The 20,746-nt window shown below is 36.6% G+C and overlaps 1 protein-coding gene across 2 annotated transcripts; it reads right to left on the reverse strand.

The window, feature by feature from the left end:
* Nucleotides 1-105: 105 nt before the first annotated feature.
* SGTB (small glutamine rich tetratricopeptide repeat co-chaperone beta) lies at nt 106-20,738 on the reverse strand. 2 transcript variants are annotated; one of them, XM_085212566.1, is made up of 11 exons: nt 20,582-20,738; nt 19,448-19,572; nt 15,265-15,368; nt 14,500-14,569; nt 12,236-12,335; nt 9,763-9,867; nt 6,892-7,030; nt 6,742-6,804; nt 5,230-5,267; nt 4,904-4,987; nt 106-3,465 (listed from the first exon to the last, which is right to left on the reverse strand). In XM_085212566.1, the coding sequence occupies exons 2-11, from the start codon at nt 19,545-19,547 to the stop codon at nt 3,354-3,356; spliced, it is 915 nt and encodes a 304-aa protein (XP_085068692.1). In that variant the 5' UTR covers nt 19,548-19,572; nt 20,582-20,738; the 3' UTR covers nt 106-3,353. The 2 variants fall into 2 exon arrangements, with proteins under 2 accessions (XP_085068692.1, XP_085068693.1); XM_085212567.1 differs by having other exon boundaries at nt 20,587-20,716.
* Between the last annotated feature and the right edge of the window lie 8 nt (nt 20,739-20,746).

Raw genomic sequence — 20,746 nt, forward strand, 5'->3', positions numbered from 1 at the left:
TATATATATATACACACACTCTGCACATTAATAAGATGCATACCAACCAATTATCTACTTACTATTTTCAGAGGTACCAATAAGCTAAAACAGTAAAGCCACAACTATCCAAACAGAAAAATGTAAATAACTTTATTTATAATCTGTTTTCAAGTTAAATTGACACAAATTGAAGATGTGACCTTGTGGTAATAAGAAGTAGGAGAGGTTCAGAAATAGCAGACAAGTTGCATTTTGTCAGAATGACTATCAATAGCCCTCAAACAGTGTATGAAGATTTCTTCACAAGTTGCAGTCTTAATTCTGTCTTGATATGAGTGAGTTAACTTCATACTCACTAGAAAACCAAAACTGCAACAGAAACAATTTCTATGGTGAATATTTCATTAGATGTTTTTCTGATCAGGCAGTTAGCATATATTTCCATGCAAGCAGGCTACAGGCGTGCATTTATAGTTTGAGTGCAAAATGTTTTCTTCTCTAACCATTATCCCACTTACATGTTGATGGAATAATAATGATACAAAATCAATTTGGTGTTAAAGTGTATTTGTTCAGTTAAATGAAAAACTGCAACTAACTTTAATTTAAAACAGTATTTTCTGTGATTGGGGTTTGCCATTTGATCTAGCAGGATGAAAAATTTTAGTGCAAATCAAAAGTGCAATTATTACAGAGGTAAAGGATTCCTTCCTCACCCTGTGTTAAAGGCATATTGCATGACTCTGTGAAACAATTCAGCCTATTCAAGTCCAAATAGATTTCCGCATAAAGAATCCCTCTGTTCCTGGCTTCAATAGAAAAACATGTAATAACAGCTCCTGTTATTGGTTGCACTGTCTTTTATTGAGGCTATAAAGCCCTTTTTGTTAATACACAAGAAACAAAGAATGTTTACAAGTATTACAAAGTTGTAGCACATTCCAAAAAAGTTAGCTAATGCCACCATTATAATTCATATTCTGGTTACATATGATTTGTACAGGCATAAAACCTAAACACCGATGATACTGTGGTATGTAAAATATCTATAAAGATGATTTCAGTGTTTTCAAATAACAAACCAATAACTCATTTCTCTTTTAGCTTGGGAATTATACTCTGATAAATACAATATAAGGCCATACAAGTGAACAATTTAAAAAATAAAACAGTATATTTATGGAAGACAGTACAACCTCTACAGCAGTTTATTAGTATTACCACATTTTGTTGTTTTACAGGAATTCTCAACAGGTTCTTCATACTAGCTGTTTTAAAGTAGAAAGATATCTGCATCAACAGTGCTGCTAACAGAAGTATAAATTAATTGAGAGAGATCCCCATGTGCTATCCAGACATTCCTGGATTTACTACTCTCCCCTTAGCAAAGCTAATAAAACTCACTATGGAAGAAAACTAAGGAAATGTGAAGATTAATAGGAGTTACGTGCTAGGAGCAATGCTTCTTTCCTGACACAACACAGAGAATACTGTTTGTACAGCAGTTTTAGCCCACATAGCACATACATACATCTATCTTTCCTGCAGACAGTATCCTTTGCTATTATGTTAGTGTAACTAACTGAACTTAACTCACAGATTAGATTCAGAATCTTAACTACCTCTGGAAAAAGATCACATTAAAAAGCTTCTTAGCCATCAAATGTTAACAGTTTTTATTTGGGAATCTATTTAATGAGAAGCTTAAATATCTTCACAACCCTAACAAGGCAGCCACAGCAACTTACAGATATATTTTTTTAATTAAGTAAGTGCTGTGTGTAGGGTTGCTTTGTTGAAGAAACTACAAATAGCTTGATGCTGCTGTATTAAGCATATGTAGTCAACAGATGATAATGTGGATTTCGTGATTGTGGGATTTTTTTTTGTTCTCTCCATTTCATTTCTCCTTGGACCCAACTGCATTTTTTCCCTGTGTTTTAGCTGCTGAAGGCTTGTACAATGGATGCACACATTTCTTAATGGAATCCCTGACCTAGTCCCACTTTTGCATTTTCTGAGTTTGTTTCTTTTCGCCCACAAAATAAATCAGATATAATGTGTAATGTCCAAGGAGTTACTGTGTCTTTTTCCATTTGGGAGCCTCTGTTTTATTGTCTAGGCTGCCTCTAGTCTGCGAGGCCAGTAGAGGGCACTTTGTCTTAGGAATCAAAGCAGGCTCCTCAAATATTTTTCGTTTGATTTAGAAAGAGGAAATAGTGTATTGAAAAGCTCCCTGAAACAAATGCGCCTCATCACAGAATGTAATGTGAGCAGCAAGCAGAATTTAAAAGAAAATACAGAAAAACAGTGGTCTCTTTCAGAATAAGGTTAGCTGATGAAGAATGCTAATGTAAGAACAGAAATAACAAAAACTAGAAAAATCTTTAGCCATACAATCATTGCTAAAAGTAGGTACATAAAATGAATCTGAGGCCAGTGATTTATCATGCAGGAACTGAAAGAGAATCCTTCTAAGGCAATCATTTCTGATTACTTTTCAGTACAAGATATTTATACAGTCATGATCAGTTTTAGTTTATTACAGTTATGAATCTTAAGCTTATGCTAAACACTGCAAACTTACATTACAGAATGTAACACAGTTTGCACTGCCTGTGAAAACAGAACCACGCTGCTGGCCTCCAGGGTTGATCTGAGGGTATACATGGCAGCTGAGGAGTCTGAACCTCCTTAATACTATTTCCTTAACAAGCCAAATTGTATCTTGGCGTATGTATAATTCCACTTAAGAATCTTTTTTCTTTACAGTTGGTACTCTTTCATATGCAGTCATTTCCTTTTCTCCATCCAAGGCGAAAAAGTACTTCGTGTTACCAATTGACAGCCTCTCCACAGATATAAACAGACTTCAAGCAGAAGTTTTATGTACATTCTACACTCCAACACTGATTTACACTCATTATAGAAGGGCACATCAGATGTCCATTAAAAGGACTGACAAAGCTATTGTTTCAGCAGTTGTAACAGTTTTCATCATCAGAATAACACGCCTTTTACATTAGGATTTTAGAATTAAGTTGTTACACTAAATCAGCCAACTGCAGAACTCCTTGCCATTCAACACCCATGGAGATCAATCTAATGCACATAATGAAAATGACTTGTACATAAGGATTTTAATAAACCACTGAACGTATCTAGTATATTAATTTTCAGAGGATTAACTATACATTAAATGATGTTATGTGCAGTAGATCTGTTTAACAGATTTATTCTTGTTTGCAAACACACACAAAGAATTTTCAGTCTTCTATTCAAGCAGAAGAGTTAACAATGGTGCTTTTGCTGCTAACTACGGTATGCATTTGGGGGTTATACACCATTTCAATTCACAGGATTCATTTCAGTCAGGAATGTTCCTCGGTGCTGCCACTGAAAGATCTGCTCCGGACATGGTTTCTCAGTTGCTCTATGAGCTCTGGATTCTGCTGCTGTATCTGCTGTGCAAACTGCTGCCCACTGTGTTGAAAATTTTTAAATAATTGAAAAAATAGCAGAGATTTGTAACAAAATGAGATAACCTCATATAATTGAAAACTACATCATAGGAAAGCTAAGATTAAAGATACTTTGATTAAGGCTATACAGCAAGGCAGCTATAGTACCATGACATTATCTACTTGAAATCTCACCAGTCTCTTCCTCATCAGGTCTTTTTTTTTTTTCTTTTTTTTTTCTTTTTTTTTGTCTATTTTTGTATTTGGTAACATGGAAAAAAAAAAGGATTATATTACTTACTAAGATATAGGAGCAAATATATTTTTTGTGATTTGCTCCCTTCTCTTTGAGATGATTTGTTGTAGTAGTTAAAGGTAACTACTCTTAGATAAGGTTGAAATGTAGTACATGGTTGGCAACTTGTAGCAAGAGCTCAACAGAAGAAAGTTCCTCTCATGACTGAAGTAATAGCAGACGCATCTCCACAACAGTTGCAGCTTAAGATTGGAATTCTTGTTGAGATTCATTCCATGTAGGAGATAAGCACGACACTGGTTTACTACAAAAAGCAACTATGTAAAATCTGTTACCTCATGGATGGCCTGCCATGGTACTCAATCTTCTTCATTTGCCCAAGTATCAAAGGTTAATCAGACTCCTTTCAACCGAAGTGAAGGTTGAAGAAAAGCCACTATTTTCATAAGTCTAGGCACATTTTTGTACACTGAACGATTTTTGTGAAAATGACCCTTGATTTTGGAGGGTCACAGTCCTGTCTGTGATGCCAATTATAATTTATTCTTCCCTTGATGAGGCAAAACTTAAAATGGTTTGAAACAGGCTAGAAGACTGAAAATAAAATCGTAGGACTGTTACTAGGATTTGCCATATAAGCAACTGCATGTTTTTGTGCTGACTCTTCCAGATGCATCATTCTTATAATGTTATAAAAGACTGGGGTTCTGGTTTTTGTGAAAGCCACTCTCTTACTATTATCTGAATTTCCTGGAGTCCTTCTAGTCTAAATGTAGGTTTGCCAGAGCACTGTTAGTTGGGAGACAACTTTAGAACTTCTTGCAACTTGTGCTAGGTAAATCTGTAGCTTTTTTAAGTCTGGGATATCAGATAGTAACACAATTTCAACACAATTCACACAAACACAGGTTCAACACAATTTGAAATGCACTTGGTACGAATAACTAAAGGGTTGAGTAGCACACAAGTTGCATTTAGAAAATTGACACTGTATGAAAACCAGAAAACGAAACTGAGCACAAGGTCATTGCAATTGACGGAGATGTACTGTACATAAGCCTTTAAGACCTCTGATTTAATAATAACCAGGCACACATGAGGAAAGACTGCAGTTTAACTGGTTTGATACTATCCCTTTTTAATACATGGTGCGCTGTGAAGTTTCTACAAATGTATCAGTAAAACTATGATTCATAATACTTACGCATGGATCAGGCTGGACAAATCTGACAGGCCACCAACACCTGCAGCAGGGCCACCAATGGCATTTGACATCATCCCTGACATCCTGGAATAGTTAGCACAGTGTTTGCACTGGAGTCTGCAGGGACCTTTACAGTAAGCAATAAACTGTAGTTCTTTAATGAATTGCAGGGAGGAACTAAGCAGGGAGGAAGAAACTGCAATAGTTCTATTTACAGTAAAGAAATAGGAAAGACACATTTTCAAGAATTCAGTACTGACTACCTTTTCTTTTAGTTCAAACCCTTAAAGACATTTGTTTCAGTAGTACTCCATTTTTATACTTACAGTTGTTGAACTTGGGGATTCTGCATTAAGCTTGCTGCCTAGAATAGACAATATATAGCTACAATTACAACATTTTACAACACTTTCATTACATAGGTGTCACTGAAAAAAATGTGAAAAAAAAGTCAAGATGTATTCTGTTTTATTACAAAATTAAGCATATGTACAAAGATGTGATCTCCAGCAAAAAGAATCATTACAGTTAAATATTTGAAAGATATGGTGAGATAATTCATAACATGTTAGACTCATAGCAGATTCACATTGAAGATTCATACATGAAAAATATGACAAGAAGTCAAACATAAAAACCTTATACCCTAAAAATGAAAAAAAAAATAAATAATAAATCTAAGTGCAAAGGTTTTCTATGAAGCATTTAAAATTCCTAGGCTTCAGAAATCATTTTTGCAACTATTCAAGTAGTAGGAATAAACTCTTAAAGCAAATGCCAGATAAACAAAATATTGCAGAGCAAACCAGATTGTGAACTTACTTTAAACCATAGTTTTGTAACATATTTTCTTTGGTTATTTGTACATCTTGTGTATCTTCTTACTTCGTATTAAGAATGAGGTTATTTGTATTCTCATTTGTATTCTCACAAGGTACCTCAAAAATTCTGTTGTGTTTACTGTAGTGTAAGAGAGTATAGTGACAGATCATATAAAATAAACCAGGTGATGGCTTAAAGCTAGTAATATAATTCCTACAAAAATGTGTGCCCAAAGACTGATGCATAATGCAGTGTGTGCCCCTTCACTATTTTATAGAATGTACTAAAAAAACCCAGACATATAAAACATTAGTTGGCCAATATAGCTTCATACAACCTCTCAAAAGTAAATCAGGACATAAGTATTTTGTTGCATTTCTTTCCTGCAAATTCCATTCTTCAAAGTTAATCTATACCATCTGGCTAAGACAGACCTTCATGAAGAAAAAACTATCGAGGGACAAAACTGCAGCTTGAAAGAGCGCTGGAAGTAAAGGAAAGCACAATATATTACTTAGATTCACTGTTTGCAATCTTTTGAAGTACTACATACATAAAGATGTCAGGGATAATTTGAAAGGGTAACAACAGAAAGGTGTTCTGTGCAGTTATTGTTTTAGACTTTTGTTGGGCAGACTGCATCTGAATCAACAGCTATTCATTTAAGAGGAAATTTCTTTGTTCACTATCAACTGTGGTGGATAAAAAAAAGATATTCCCACCATGATGTTGACATGTGTTTTACTGTTCTTGCCATCTTTGAAAGCAGCACAGCTATCTATGTATATCATTATATGTTCATAATTAGGATAGAATCAACTGGAAATCAGACAAGCATTGGAGTAAACTTATCCTCCCTTCTTGTTTCAAAAACAAAATGAGTTAGAAAAGTTTAAATTCAGTATAATGCATCTTATCTATTATAAGCATTAAAAACACTTGTGTTATTAAACAGGAATTGTTCTTAAAACTTCAGCCTTAAAAGCAATGTAATGTAAAGCCTGAAATACACTCACCATACTAATGAAGGCAGGATTGTTTATCAAGCTTGCCATGTCAAAACTCAGTCCAGTTCCAGTCTAAAAAGAAGTAAGATTTGAAGGTAAGTTTACCTCCAAAATACCAGTCAAAACCATTGTTAATAAATAGATGCAGCGCTAACTTACAGGACTGGACATGTCTCTTAGTTTCTGCTCTGCTATTTTCAAATTTGACTTATAAGAATCATTTTCTGGATCAAGATCCAGTGCTTTTTGGTAACTGGTAATTGCTTCTTCATATTTGTTCACTGAGGTCAGAGCCAACCTAATGTGAAATAAAGAAATCCTGGGTAGAACATTATCAACCATCAAAAGATAACGATACATTTTCTGCTTCAATTAAAACAATGTCTCACAACTAACTATCTTGACATTAAGTTAAAGGATGTTTTGCTGTTGTGCTACTACTGCTTAGTATAAACCTTTGTTACTGCAGAACAGATGATCCTCAAGAACTCATCTGGCATCATCTACTCCATACATATGAAAGTTTCATTAAAAACTCTGGCATTATCAGATGATTTCGTTTCTGAAAACATAAAGTGAGCTCAGAAATTCCTCTTATTGTTTCCTTTGGTTCTTTTGATCCAAGAGATTATGTGGAAAAGTATATTAGAAAGATAAGCAGGATTAAGATACTTATAATATGAATTCTGCTGCTGCAAGAAAACGGAGAGTAAAACCACGAGTTTCAATCTAAAAGGCTTTTGCACTGGGTCAGTGTAAGTTTCTCCTCTTGGATCTTCTACATCACTGCTTGACATACAGGGTATAGAGGATAGTAGCAATATCTTTAAAAGATACATTTCAGAGAAGCCTGCTCAATTTCTGAAAAACATTATTCTCCAGCAGCTCAGGAGTGCACAGAATGGATTATCTACTATTTCTTGTTTTCAAATTTGTTTAGCTCCCACATTAAAAACATTTCCTTTCTTGGAGCTATTCCAGAAGTCCAGCTGGTTGCAGTTTCAGTTCTGCCTTCTGCTGTATATTCAATTTATGCTGATCGCAAAGCTAACCTGATTTTTTCTTCATTTTGTGAAAGATCTGTGTAACCTACATTCCACTAATAATCAGTACTCCAGTTTCCCTTTAATATTTGCTGAGCTACACAGATAGGTTTAATAAGCTTGTGCTAATAACCACTGTGAGACCTTGGTCTTTTATCACAGGCAAGAGGGTTCAGTGTGTTAGATACATCAGTCATGGCCATCAATCTTAGCTATAACAAACTCGGTAACAGCATAAAACTCCAGTATGAAACTTTTAGAGTAACTCATGCAATATTGTTTTCTCTACACAATTGCTCTCATGAACTGTGTTCTTCCTCTTGGCCCATAAATTAGCAGTTTCTAACCAGAGGATAAATGCAGTCAGATATTTCTCTGATGCAACTGAGTTTATTTATGGCAAAAGTATGCAAAATTCTGCTTCTTGGTAAACCCTGCAGTCTGAACAGCAGGCGAGCCTCCTTGCTCACAATTCCAGACCCAGCATTTTTTTTTTTAAACTGTCTACATAGCTGCATATTTCTGAAAGACTTCTGTTTATTTCTGTCATCAAGACACAGAATTTAACACCAAATCCTCAGAAAAACTGATACACTTTGTAACTCAGTCAGAAAGACTAGCAATTTCATATGAATTTTTTCTTTTGAGACAGTAGTTTCTGCTCTTTTCTTCCCCAGTTATTACTAAACAAGCACTGTATCCTTACTCAGCCTATGCCATATATATTAATCTTTCAAGCTTCTGAGTTGAACAGTACCCTGTAGTTGAGAATATATCCTCTTTTAAAGCAATCAGACAAAGAAAGGAAAAGCTTGTGAGAATGTGAGATCCCGCTTAACACTGTTTATGAAATAGTACACTGATCTTACATCCAAAACTCTAAAATAACCTCCAATTTTCAATTAAATCACCCTGTACTTTCCCTCCGTCTCACTGAGATCTGAAGATCTTGGGTTCTGCCATATGCAGAAAAAAAAAATCTAAGGAGAGTTACATAATCCCTACAATATCAAAGTGAAATAATGATGCACTATCTCAAGGCTACATTTGTACTGATAAAATAAACTGTGTCTATGAAGGTTTTCAGATTACAGGATTCTATCATCTTTGATTTTAAATAAATGTTCCCTGGCATGCTGTCCCGAGCCAGCTAGCCCAAATAATTCTGGGGCATGGTTCAGAAGTTAACACAGGCCAATGCAATTTAGCAATAGGCAGCTTGAATGTGGTCACTCCATAACTAGATTTTAGTCAATAATATGGACATGGGCTATTTTGTGCCAATTGACCCCAAAGAACACCCCAAACATTTTTTGAATTTAAATCAAAAGCCAAAAGGCTGAAGAAGTGTTCAGCCCACACCCTCACTATACGCTTTGTTAATGAAAATGCAAAGCTAGATGTCTTAGAATTATGGCCCTTCACTCCAATAGACATTCTTTGTCAGACTGTGCTTAGCAGATCCTCTGCCTAAAGGGGCAATCCTGTTAACTCCTCAGCCTGGATGAAGAAAATTGTTGAAGTTTTAGCACAACTAAACATCTGTTTCCTGGAGCTATTGACCAGAAAAATCAAGCTTCTACTGCTAGTGCTGAAGCCCCAGTACTTTAAAAGATGCTGTTCTCTAATTGCATCAACAGGTTCCTTTTTCCAAAAGCAGAATTTGTATTAGTCACAACTAGGTAGGAGCTAAAAAAGAAAAACACAGAATGACTTCCTAAACAAAATCTGTGAAGTTGAGAAAATGAAATTAAAACAAACCAAAACCCAAAAAAATCCAGACAAGATTTGATACGAAAATGGTAAGATCAATTAAAACTTAAGGTCAATAAAACTTAAAGCTGACATCATGACAGAGTCATCCTCAGAAAATTGCTTTCAGAATAAGAACGTCAGCTAAGTAAAACAACATAGCTCCACTTATTTCTGAAAACATACTGATTTGCACAGGGGTTTTCAGTGTTTACTCAGATTTACATTAGCTTACCCCATTCTTCCATATGCTTTGCTGTACTTTGGGTCTATTGCTATGGCTCTCTCACAGTCCTTTATTGCTTCGCTGTACTTATTGAGTTTACTTTGAGCAGCTGCCCTAGGAGAAGGTGGAGAAAGAAAGGAGAGAGCTTAGTCAAGAAAACAGTAACAGCAAGATCAACAAGCTTATGTTTTTACATTTTTTGTTTTTACATCCTAATGTTTAATCTTTCTGACTTTTCATTCACTATTTAGGCAATGCTTTCCTCAGTGAAGTAGGACAAGCGAAAATTCTTAATATGCTAAGGTATATTGCTGGACTAGGGCTTTGGAGAACACACTTGTCTTTGAAGGCACAAAGGACAAATAATCCTAAGAAACTGTTAGCTTATGACTATGCACAAGATACATCACAAAACCTATTGCATGAAGTGAAACTCTCAAAATCATTTTTCCAGTAAGGAGTATATTTTTAATGCTATCCAAAAGAATGCTGTGGTTTTTTTCTGCTCTCTTAGCAGTTATGAATCTGTTCTTCAGGAAGTACAGAATTGCCTTTCCATAGGAACCATCCCACTTGATCTCTGAAACTGGCTTCAGGAGAACAATCTAGCAGCTTCATGCCAGTTTTGAACTGAAGGCATCTTTATTTTACACACACAGTCGTATCTCAGTAAAAGTCATGCTTGCAAATAAATTGGGGTGACACTTGCCAATAATCTCTGGATTACTAAATAAAAATTGCACCTCTATCCCAGAAATAACACTGAAATATTAAATGCTGTGATTACTAACAGTGGTTAGTAACAAATTAACTCTTTCCCCACCTTGAAAGGTCTAATAGTAATCCAGTTTATTCTTCCTTTGTTAAAAAACTACGGGAGAAATAGAGTATTTCCATTACATGTAGCATTTTTAAAAAATTTTAAATTAGGAAAGCTAGATACTACAATCACCACTCAATCCCTTCTCCAGTGATAGCCTGAAATAGCATTTTTTTTTTTTCTGACTTCCTATAAGTAGTCTGTTCAGAAGACATTCTAGCCATTTTAAATATTTAGCATACTTCACAGTTTTGTAGCTCTGCAAATGCCAGTAAGCTTTATACATAAAACTTGGGGAATGTGCTTCATCTCTCATGCATTTGAGCAGAAAATGTTCTTTCCATGTTTACAAAAAAAAAAAAAGTGCAGACAGTTCAAACTGCAGTGGTATCCAATCCCTCTCATTTTCACAGAGCTGAAAGTAAAAAGCAATATTTTGAAAGCAATAATTCCTGAGAAGAAAAAGGCCTATGTTAATTCAGATACTGCATACCTTTGGAAACTCCAGAGAAATGCTTGTCCTCTTTTACGTAACTTTGTACAGTACTGAGCTCATGGACATTGAGATTTGTTTTTGTTCTCGTAAGGTGTAGCACACAGAATGAACAATTTCTACCTTTTTTTGCCAACTACAGATTTGCTACTGAAGCTCATTCTATTGAAGAAATGTTCTGTGACTTTGAAAGGCTTTTGAATCAGGCCTTTTATTAACATTTTTTATCTATAATCATTTATGCGATCAGTTTTCTAAGTTAACATGGATTATTTACATTTTTAGCTGCTATCTTAATGATGTAAAATAAAATTACTAAGTTGTGCATTCCCTTCCTCTTTACGCTTGCCACAAAACACTGAGTCTCACTTCTATTTATCACAAACTAAATTCTGAGTAATGGAAGCATAGCCCCCAAAAGGAAAAATCCATAGCATGCAGTACCACAGGGACAGGTTGACAGCACTCAAATTGTTATGTCCTTCTGGTAACAGATGCATTCAAGAATAAGGTACAGAGATGCTGTAGAGGAAGGGCATAACTTCCTCTAGAGCCTCTAATTACAGCAGGGTCTCAAAATACACCACTTTTGTTCTAATACTGAGGGCAATATACTGCAACCTGCAGCTGCTGCTGCAATTACATGTCCTTCCAGACTTCATCTAGTCCCTTGTCAGTACTATGGTGAAGAACTGATTATACAACAAAATTATAAGAACGTTGTTATTTCTCAACAGATCACGCACAAAATTACAGAATATTTATACAATCTTTGAAATCTCCAAAATCTTATACCCACCTCAGTGCTTTTTTCTAAGGCTAGTCAATACTATGGAAGACTGAAATGACAACTAGACCACCAGAAGAAAAGGCTCTTATTATTCTCAACACACTGGGAACCACATCCTATGTCATGATTTGCTATAAACATCCTAACTTACAAAAGCTGACATCTAACGTCAGAGTAATTTTAAAGCCCATATGACACCTTCTGATACAGATTTGCTGAGGTATCTCAATTCTGCTTTATAACTGCTAGAAATTCACCATGTTAATTTAAAAATATCTGTTTTTCTAGCCTCACATGGTTTTTATCTACATAATATTTTATATTTTTTAAAATGTTTATGAGGTTTGGGAATAAAAAGTGTGTATTATTTTGTTTTTACCTGTTGCAGTAATAGACTGCATTGTTTGGATCCAGTTCTATTGCCCTAGTATAACAATCCACTGCAGCACCATAATTTTCTTCTTTCATATGATTGTTACCTGCAATAAATTACAAAAATCTCTTAAGTAATTAGCAGACACATCACTATGTTTTAAGAAAGTATAGAAGCCACATTATAGCACCTAAATAAGGCAGTTCTGATGCATGTTTTTGAGATATATTCTTTAAAATGTAACTGGCATGGAATAAAGCAAATAGAATCATATACTGTCTGTAAAGGTTATTAAGCGCATTGCAATCCACCAGATAAGCCTTTATCTTCTTACCTTTCTTTGCTATTTCATAGTTTCCAGACAGTTTTTGCTGCTAAGATCAATTTGTTGAGAAATATAACTGTAGTTGCAGTACCACTTTAATACAGATTAATCAGTAATCCAACAGGCAATTTGTTAACTCCTTATTGGTCTTACATCAATAAAAAATTTTCCCTGTAACTATTCATTTAATAAAGGAAATAAGCCCCACTTCTCTGATGTTGCTACATTGTTTATTAGTTAGAATAATGAGAAGCATATACATAGATACATAACAGAGGTAGCCTAAAAACAATTTGAAGATATAATATATATATATATATTTATTTATTTATATTTATTTATTTATTTAAACCTTTTCTATTCTAAAGATTTCTATGAAAAGAGATTGTTGAAACAAATTCTTTCAAAACAAAAGCTGTTTTGCACATTCCTTCCTCACTGACAGATAGAGCACTGATAGAGTAATTGTGGTGGTTTCTTTAATTCTTCATAACAGACTAATAGAGAAACAAAGTCCTGCCACAGGATACTTAAGCTTAACGTCATCCCTGGCGCCACCACTATGGACTCTTGGACTGCTAGAGCCTGCAGAAGTCTTCGTTCCCCAACAACACCAAGAAGTTATCAGGAAAATTACATACTTTCACTGATTTCCCTGTACTTTGGCAAAATATTTCAGCCTTCTCCCAAAGTAAGGAAGAAAAGGCATAGGTCAATAGTTTATTACAACTGTAGATAACTGCATAAAAGCAAATAAAGTAAGATTATGGAACAAGTAGTTCTGGGTGACAGTAATAACTGAAAACAATTATACTAGCATTTATCTGTGACCATGAAGTGCTTAATAAACCAGATTTAGATAATGAAGTATCATCAATGTAATAAAAACGTGCAGTGTAGTACACCTCTTCCCCATAGTCATATACCAGACTGTAATTGGTTAGCAGTCCCCGCCAGCCAGAAGACAAACTGAAAGTGTAATTGCCCATGTGCAATCAGGGACATGCAGAAGTGAGATCAGGAAAACCAAGGCACAGATGGAACTGAATTTGGTGAGGGATGTAAAAAATAACAAAAAGAGATTCTACAGGTACACTGGACAGCAGAGGCAGTCCAAGGAGAGTGTACTCCCTCTGATAAATGAAGTACTCAATGAGTTATTTGCCTCAGTCTTCACTGGCAGTCCACATCTCTCACATCCCCGAATCTCTAGGTGGAGGTTGAGAGAGCAAAATTTTCCAGGCCCACAGCTGACACACCATTTCTTTAAGTTAAAGATCTGCACAAATAAATCCTACTGAGAGTTAAGACTCACAAGGTACATGCACTCAACAAGGTTGTACCACCCAGCGTTTCTCTAAAACACAACTATTACTGATGGCCCTAAAAGTTTGAACTTTTGATATTGGTCTGAACCAAAGGTAACCGGAAACACTGCTAAGTTGAAGCTAGTATGAGTGGGTACTGATTGCTCTCTCTCTCCAGCTAAAAACTGGTTAAAGGAAAACAGAAGAATACAGAGACCTACTACTTATGCTGAGATTAAGAAATCCAGGACAAAAGGAAAAGCAACTGTAATATTCCACACTGACGCCAGACAAAAAAAAAATCTTAGTACATTTCACAAACCCTTGAGGCCTGACAGATAAGGAGGTGGAAGACACTGATTAAAATCACAGAATGTGGTAATACCCATACCAACAAAGTGCTGGATATCCTTACAGTCCTGTAATCATACCAAGTGCTGCCAATACTTTCTTAGAATCCAGACAGAGCACATCTCTTAGCTCTTTTAGAGCATAATGATCATCATGAAAAATAAGCTGAATTTTTTGTACAGGTTATGTTGCTCAACACAGCTGCATTACCATCACTACCCATGATAACAACAACAACAGAAAAAAATACCTTAACAAGATGTTAATTTCTTTGTTAATTTACAAACCTTCATCCTTCAGATGGTCAGCCTTCTCAATATCCTCCGGTAAAGAATCTGAGAGAGGCAGCTTATCAATCTGTATGTAAACAAAATAAGCTTTTTTTTTTTTCATTAAAATATAAGACCTGTTTATACTAAAAAGAATCATCCATCCTGGACACCATTCTATCAACAAGCAAACAGATTTTCTGTATTGCAGAGGAAGTACGAAAGAACTAAAACATCACTAAGACGTCCAGACAAAAATACCATGCTTTCTACAACCAATGAAACCTTATAACTCAAAATACATTTTAAGGAAATCAGGAAGATGAAATATGAAATATGCAATCCATCATGGTTTTTGTGCTTCCTGTACTGGAAACTCCCAGGTAACACTTATTTGTACGTTTGAAAAGTTCCCACTTTAAGTTTAGTGCTCATCTAAGTTATTTCCACAATGGAGTGAGAAGTATCAGAAAACTGTAGATGACCTCAAGCACTCTGCAGATAATTACCTCCGGGAATCGCAAAATGCTTAACTGAAGGATAAAATCCTTCAAGTGACAGTAATCTTATGCATGGAATTGTCCTTGTCTTGCTGAAAGTAATTCCTCATACTGTCCCAAAAGAGTTCACTGTTATGTTTTACAGAAATTTCATTTTTTTCACATATTTTCCTTAAGCTTACACATTGTTTTGGCCTATACAGCACTTTTAAGGTTGTGTATACAGTACAATATCTTCTCACAAACTGGCAAAACAATGCTAAAATTTAAATTTTAATCTTACCTTGTGGAAAGAATTTGCAAATATTTCTATCAAATGCTGTGGAGGTGCAAGATGAGTATCTTCTGGGTTAATCTTAAAAACAGTCTCCAGGCACTGAATTGCAACTTACAAGGAAAATAATAATAATAATAATAATTAACTCAACAGTTTCTCAACAGAAGTGTAATTTCATTAATTGATTTATGAAGTTGTGGCTCATACTTCCTTATTCAGCTACTAAGAGCCGCAGTATGGGGCACACCACAGGACTGACTAAAAGCTATATAAAATCTTTACCTGCTCTGCCATTATTCTTAAACAAATACATTTCTTTCAATCCTCTGAATCATCTGATTCATTAAATGATTAAATGGCACTCCCAGTCCTGCAGTAATTACCTATGCTCAAAATATGCAATTCTAAAGTAGACCAAATATAAAAATGAAGTTTCATATGTGAGCACATAATTTCAGGCAAAAGAAGATAAATAGGAATTGCTATATATAAAATTCTGTATAAACACATTTTCTGTTATTTATAATGTCTCAAATTGTATCAATACTTTCCCTAGCATTCTGAAAATCTGGTAGCATGTTTCCATCAAAGTACATCATCAAACATTTTAGACTGAAAACTGAGGAGGAACAAAGAAGAATCTTCATGAAGCCTAATCTGAATAGAAAAATGAATGATTTAATATTATATTTTATTTTATATTTTTATAATATTAACCTGAACTAGTGATTACCTGAAATAGTTGAACTCAAACTATGTATCAGTAAAAACTAAATCTTAGAATTTGAAATTAATTTTAGTTCAGTGCATTACAAGAGATCTAAATGCTGACCCAAATGTTAAAGTAAAATTACTGAAAGTTAACAATAAGACCAGTTTGAGGAGGCTTAAAACGTAAACCTGTAAAATAAATACTAAAACTTAGAAGATTTTTTAAAGCCTCTCATAACATACCAAGTGTAACGAAATTAAAGCTTGAGTATATAGTTAAACATGCAAAGCACTTATTCCTATGGCCTATAAATGTTGGACATACTGAGTAATTTAGAAGCTGGCAAACCAGTGTAGTAAGTGTGTTCAATGATTTGTGTTAAACTCCTTTGTATCCTGCTAAGTAGAAAAACTTCTAGTAAAGTGAGCACTGATTATGCTGAATTCTGAATTATATATTAGTAGTACTCCTTATCATTGCAGCTCAGTCTCAACCTACTTCATCTTACGTATAACTACCCTCATCCAAAGCGTCACATGCATCCTTCACCTTAAGCAGTGCATTCCACAGTTTCAAAAGCGCTGCCTTTGAGAACTCACTGCAGGAAAAAGCAAATAAATAAATAAAATCATAGCCTTTCTCCATCTGTATAGAGTTTCTGCTTTAACTCCACTGTAACAGGTGTCACAAACAGGAACAACACGTAGAAACTGCATATAGAAAAGGGAAATGACTGCCTCTCAAATACATTATCTAAAATACAACTTGGCAGAAGTGAAGTTGCTAATTCATACAGTTGAGCATTAGCCAACAGAGATTTGTATCATTCATCTAGATCCTGGACTGTAAAAGAATGTATTTCACCAGTCTATCTTCTGATTATTCCCGTTTTCCTCAAATTAAGGCATTTTATTCATCATGTAAGCATGGGAAATTTGCACTATCATCAACATCATGTTATAATTCGAACACACCAGAGTTTAAATTTATGCCAGACTTATATTTTGATAAATTCTCAATTATATTTATAATGTTCTACTTCTTTTTATTGTTTTTGTGGGGAATAGAAAATACTTAAATTACTTTCTGGCACAGCCACTTATCATACCCTACTTCCTTTTTTCACAAACACCAAGATACATAAGTTACCAATGAAAAATATCAGTCAAATTCTTTTGTCCTTTAAGTTTTCACCTGACATTAACCAATTCCACTGGTAAGACCTGGACTATTGCTATTCCACATGCAGTAAAGATATTTTGCACAATTAAAATGAGCCAATTACTCAGAGTGCTTGCCTCTGATCATCTAACACATAGCATATGGTAAGAAACTGCTGGCAGGGTACAGCTCTAAAATTAGGATTTCATATCTGCATTAAAATGGTAAACTTTACATAAGCATTTAAGTGATGGTTTCTAATATTTTTATTCAGAAAATAAAATCTATAAAATGTTGATTCTTTCAGGCAAACAGAGGCTAACAGTGCTTTAAAACGTGTATTCAGGTAAATCTTTATAGGCATAACCCGCTGTTTATCAGTGTTATTAAAAAAAAAAAAACAAAAAGAATATTGGTCTCCTATCATACAATCTCCAAAAACATGGTTTTCTTTCATGACCCAAATATAACTTCACTGTAATACTATTATAACCCAATACAAGTTAAATTCATACATGTGGAAAGTGATAGTTATCTGTATGTGTTGCTCCAAATGCAACAGCTCCTATTTATTTCCACAGAAACTTTGACAGCCACGAAGAACACAGTAACACTATTTGACAGAGAAAATCCTCAGCTACAAAACACTGTTTGTCAACAGTTTGTCAACTGCCATTAGTTATGTATTTTTGCCAGCAACGAACAGGAGCCTGCATGAAGTGTTTGTAAAAATCTGGACCAGCAAAGGTACGCTGTCGCCACTGCTGAAATGCACCACCCACTGCTCACTGTGCTCACATCTATTGCTTGGTCTCCATAAACATTCAGCAAGCATTGTGAATGTTAATGGGTGCCAATTTTTCCACGTGGAAGAATTCAGTGTCACACCATTGCTCCATCCACCGTCCCTGCTGCCACCTGTGACATGGCAACAACATGAAATGGAATATCGGTGGGAATATTGGTTCAGCTTCAACTACCATACCACAAACATCTGCCTCTGACATTCTGAGCCAACATAATACAGTGACGCAAAGCCAGATCTGTGGAATAATCTTTGAATAATATGCAACAAATGTTTTTTTCTGGCTTGCATTAGTGAAAAACTACAATGTAAAAGCAACAGACACTGAAAGGAAGAACATTCCAGGTTTCCTTTTCTAAGTTTATGGCTCCGAGAAGCACGATTTGCTTCTCAATCCCAGCTCCTTACAGTTCACATAACTGCCAGGATGCCACTTATTGCCCTGCTATTCCCTGTCTCCAACTGATCCTCCTTTTGAGACATGAAGCCTAAGATTGCTTAGAACAGTGTGTAGGTCTCTTATACAGATGTCATGAAAAGCGCATCACAGAATTAATTATTAGTTATACACTGTGATACTACTTCCTAGGAATTAGAAAAAGGAAAATGACAGCAATGAAAGCAATGTGTATTCCTTTGCTGGCGGAGGAATACACACACAGAAGTCCATCTTTCTGAAGCTATGTTTTTTGTTAATAGAAACTGTACTACAGTGAAGATATTCCTTACTGTGCACTCTTTGTTACTGCTATTTATGTGAAAAAGCTATAGAAAATATTTATTCTATTTTTTATACCCTTGGGTCCTTTTAGCTTTCCCTGATGGACTACTTGGAACTCTTGTATGTCTTATAAGGAAACAGTCCTCCCTGTCTTCCATGTGCTTCAGCATAGCTTCCAGGAGGATCTGTTCCATCACCTTTCCCAGCACAGAGGTGAGATTGACAGGTTGGTTGTCCTCTGCATCATCCTGTTTACACTTCTTAAAAAGTGTACCCGGGATGGCATGCATCTCGCCGGCACTACCATCACACGTTAGCGCTATTGCAGCCTATTCATTACCAGTGGCAGCCCCAAACTCATTATCTTGGTTGCTTCAATAACATATCTCTTAGATTTAGATGTGTATGAAATTGTCTGGTGTCAGTCCTGGTGAACACTGGCAGATGAATATTTAGGAACTTGTGAGGGCCTCTGGCAAGCAGTGTTACAACCATACTCTTAATGCAATGGATACATTGCAAGCAGCCATAGTCTGCTTTCTGGCACTGCCTAACTTGATGTGATTCAAAGTATCTAGTACTTAAAACCAACGTTGTGACTTCAGAACATTTTTAAAATGAGAAATGGTTTAAAATTAATCATTTCTGAAATATTGTGATCTTATTCACATGCCATTTTGTGGCAATTTCATTTGGATCACCCCATTTACGTTCAGTGGTAACATACACCAAATTATGTAATGTATGCATGCACAGAACCTGCCTAGGTTTTGTCGTCTTCACCACTTACCTTCCAAGCTTTCTTGTTCATCTGGAGTGAAGGTTTCCATCTGACTCTGCTCTCTCAAGAAATGGATGAAAGCATAAACCAAGCGCTTGACCGATGACATTTTCAAATTGATGAATTTCTCCTGTCTTAAAAAGAAATAGGATCTCTTATTTCAGAAGAGGAAAAAAAAAGAAGGGGGGGGGGGGAGAGAAGAAAAGCCTTATAATATGTCAGAACATATGGTTTGGGCCCAGCTGTGAATTCCTGGAGCACCTCAGTTAGAAATAAACACAATGCAGAAAAAATGATCCTTCACAAAAAGCCCAGTATGACACCACCTTTGAAATGAACCTTTGGGTCGTGCAGGTTACAAGCATCACCTGCAACCTTCCAACCTGCCATCGGAAGGGCAGAGATTTCCTCAGATTCATTTCCACAGGAAGATTCACAGAGGATATAACTCACTTCTGTATTTTCCAAACAGAAGTTTGGAACTTCTGTTTCCAAAGGATACTGTTTGGATTTTTTTTTTTTTCCCCCTAAGACATTCGCATTTTGAAGAGAGAAAACATACCTGAGTCATAATCAGCTACGACCTATGCTAAGAGCAGCGATGCGATGAAACACTTCAGCAGCTGGCTGCTGTGCTGCTGGATACTGCACGTCCGCTCCGGGCACAGCGGGAGCGCCGCGACCTCGGCTCTCGCGGGGATCGGGGACACGGGCGGCTCTGATTCGCATTCCGCATCAGCTGCCAGTTACATAACTTTCAGGAAAACCCTATTTCCAACTTTCTGAGCTATTTTTCCCAGGCTGTTTCGAATCAAAAGGGCACGAGCTGACACCCAGCCCTCGAGGGAAAGCGGTGCAGCGATCGATGAACGGCGACGCCAGGGTCAGCGTCGGCGAAATCCTGCCCACGCCCCCCGAGCCCTCACCGGAGGGCCGAGCTCGGCCGCCGCGGGCTGCGCGCAGCGAAGGGCCTAGATAGCGGTCAGCGAGAAGCTCCCGGGCCGGGCGGCGCCGCCGGCTCACCGGGCTCCACTGGGCTCCGCCGAGGGCCGCCGTGCCCCCGAGAGCTCCCGCGGCCCGGGGAACAGGTCCGTCCCACGCCCGCCCCCCACCGGCCCGGTCAGTGCCGCCCCGGAGCATTACCTTACCGCGCGGCCAGCCGAGCGCGTCCCGTCAGCGCCGCGCAGGGCGGGGGGAGAGGGGAGCAGGGGGCGGCGGAGGTGGTGAAAGCGGATGAGCGAGGCGGCGGCGCGGTCCTGGCGGCTGTGCCCGCGCCCGGCTGGAGGGCGGCGGCGGTGACAGCGGAGC

The sequence above is a fragment of the Meleagris gallopavo genome, chromosome Z (genome assembly GCF_905368555.1).
Source record: "Meleagris gallopavo chromosome Z, MGAL_WU_HG_1.1, whole genome shotgun sequence".
In the NCBI taxonomy this organism is placed as follows: Eukaryota; Metazoa; Chordata; class Aves; order Galliformes; family Phasianidae; genus Meleagris; species Meleagris gallopavo.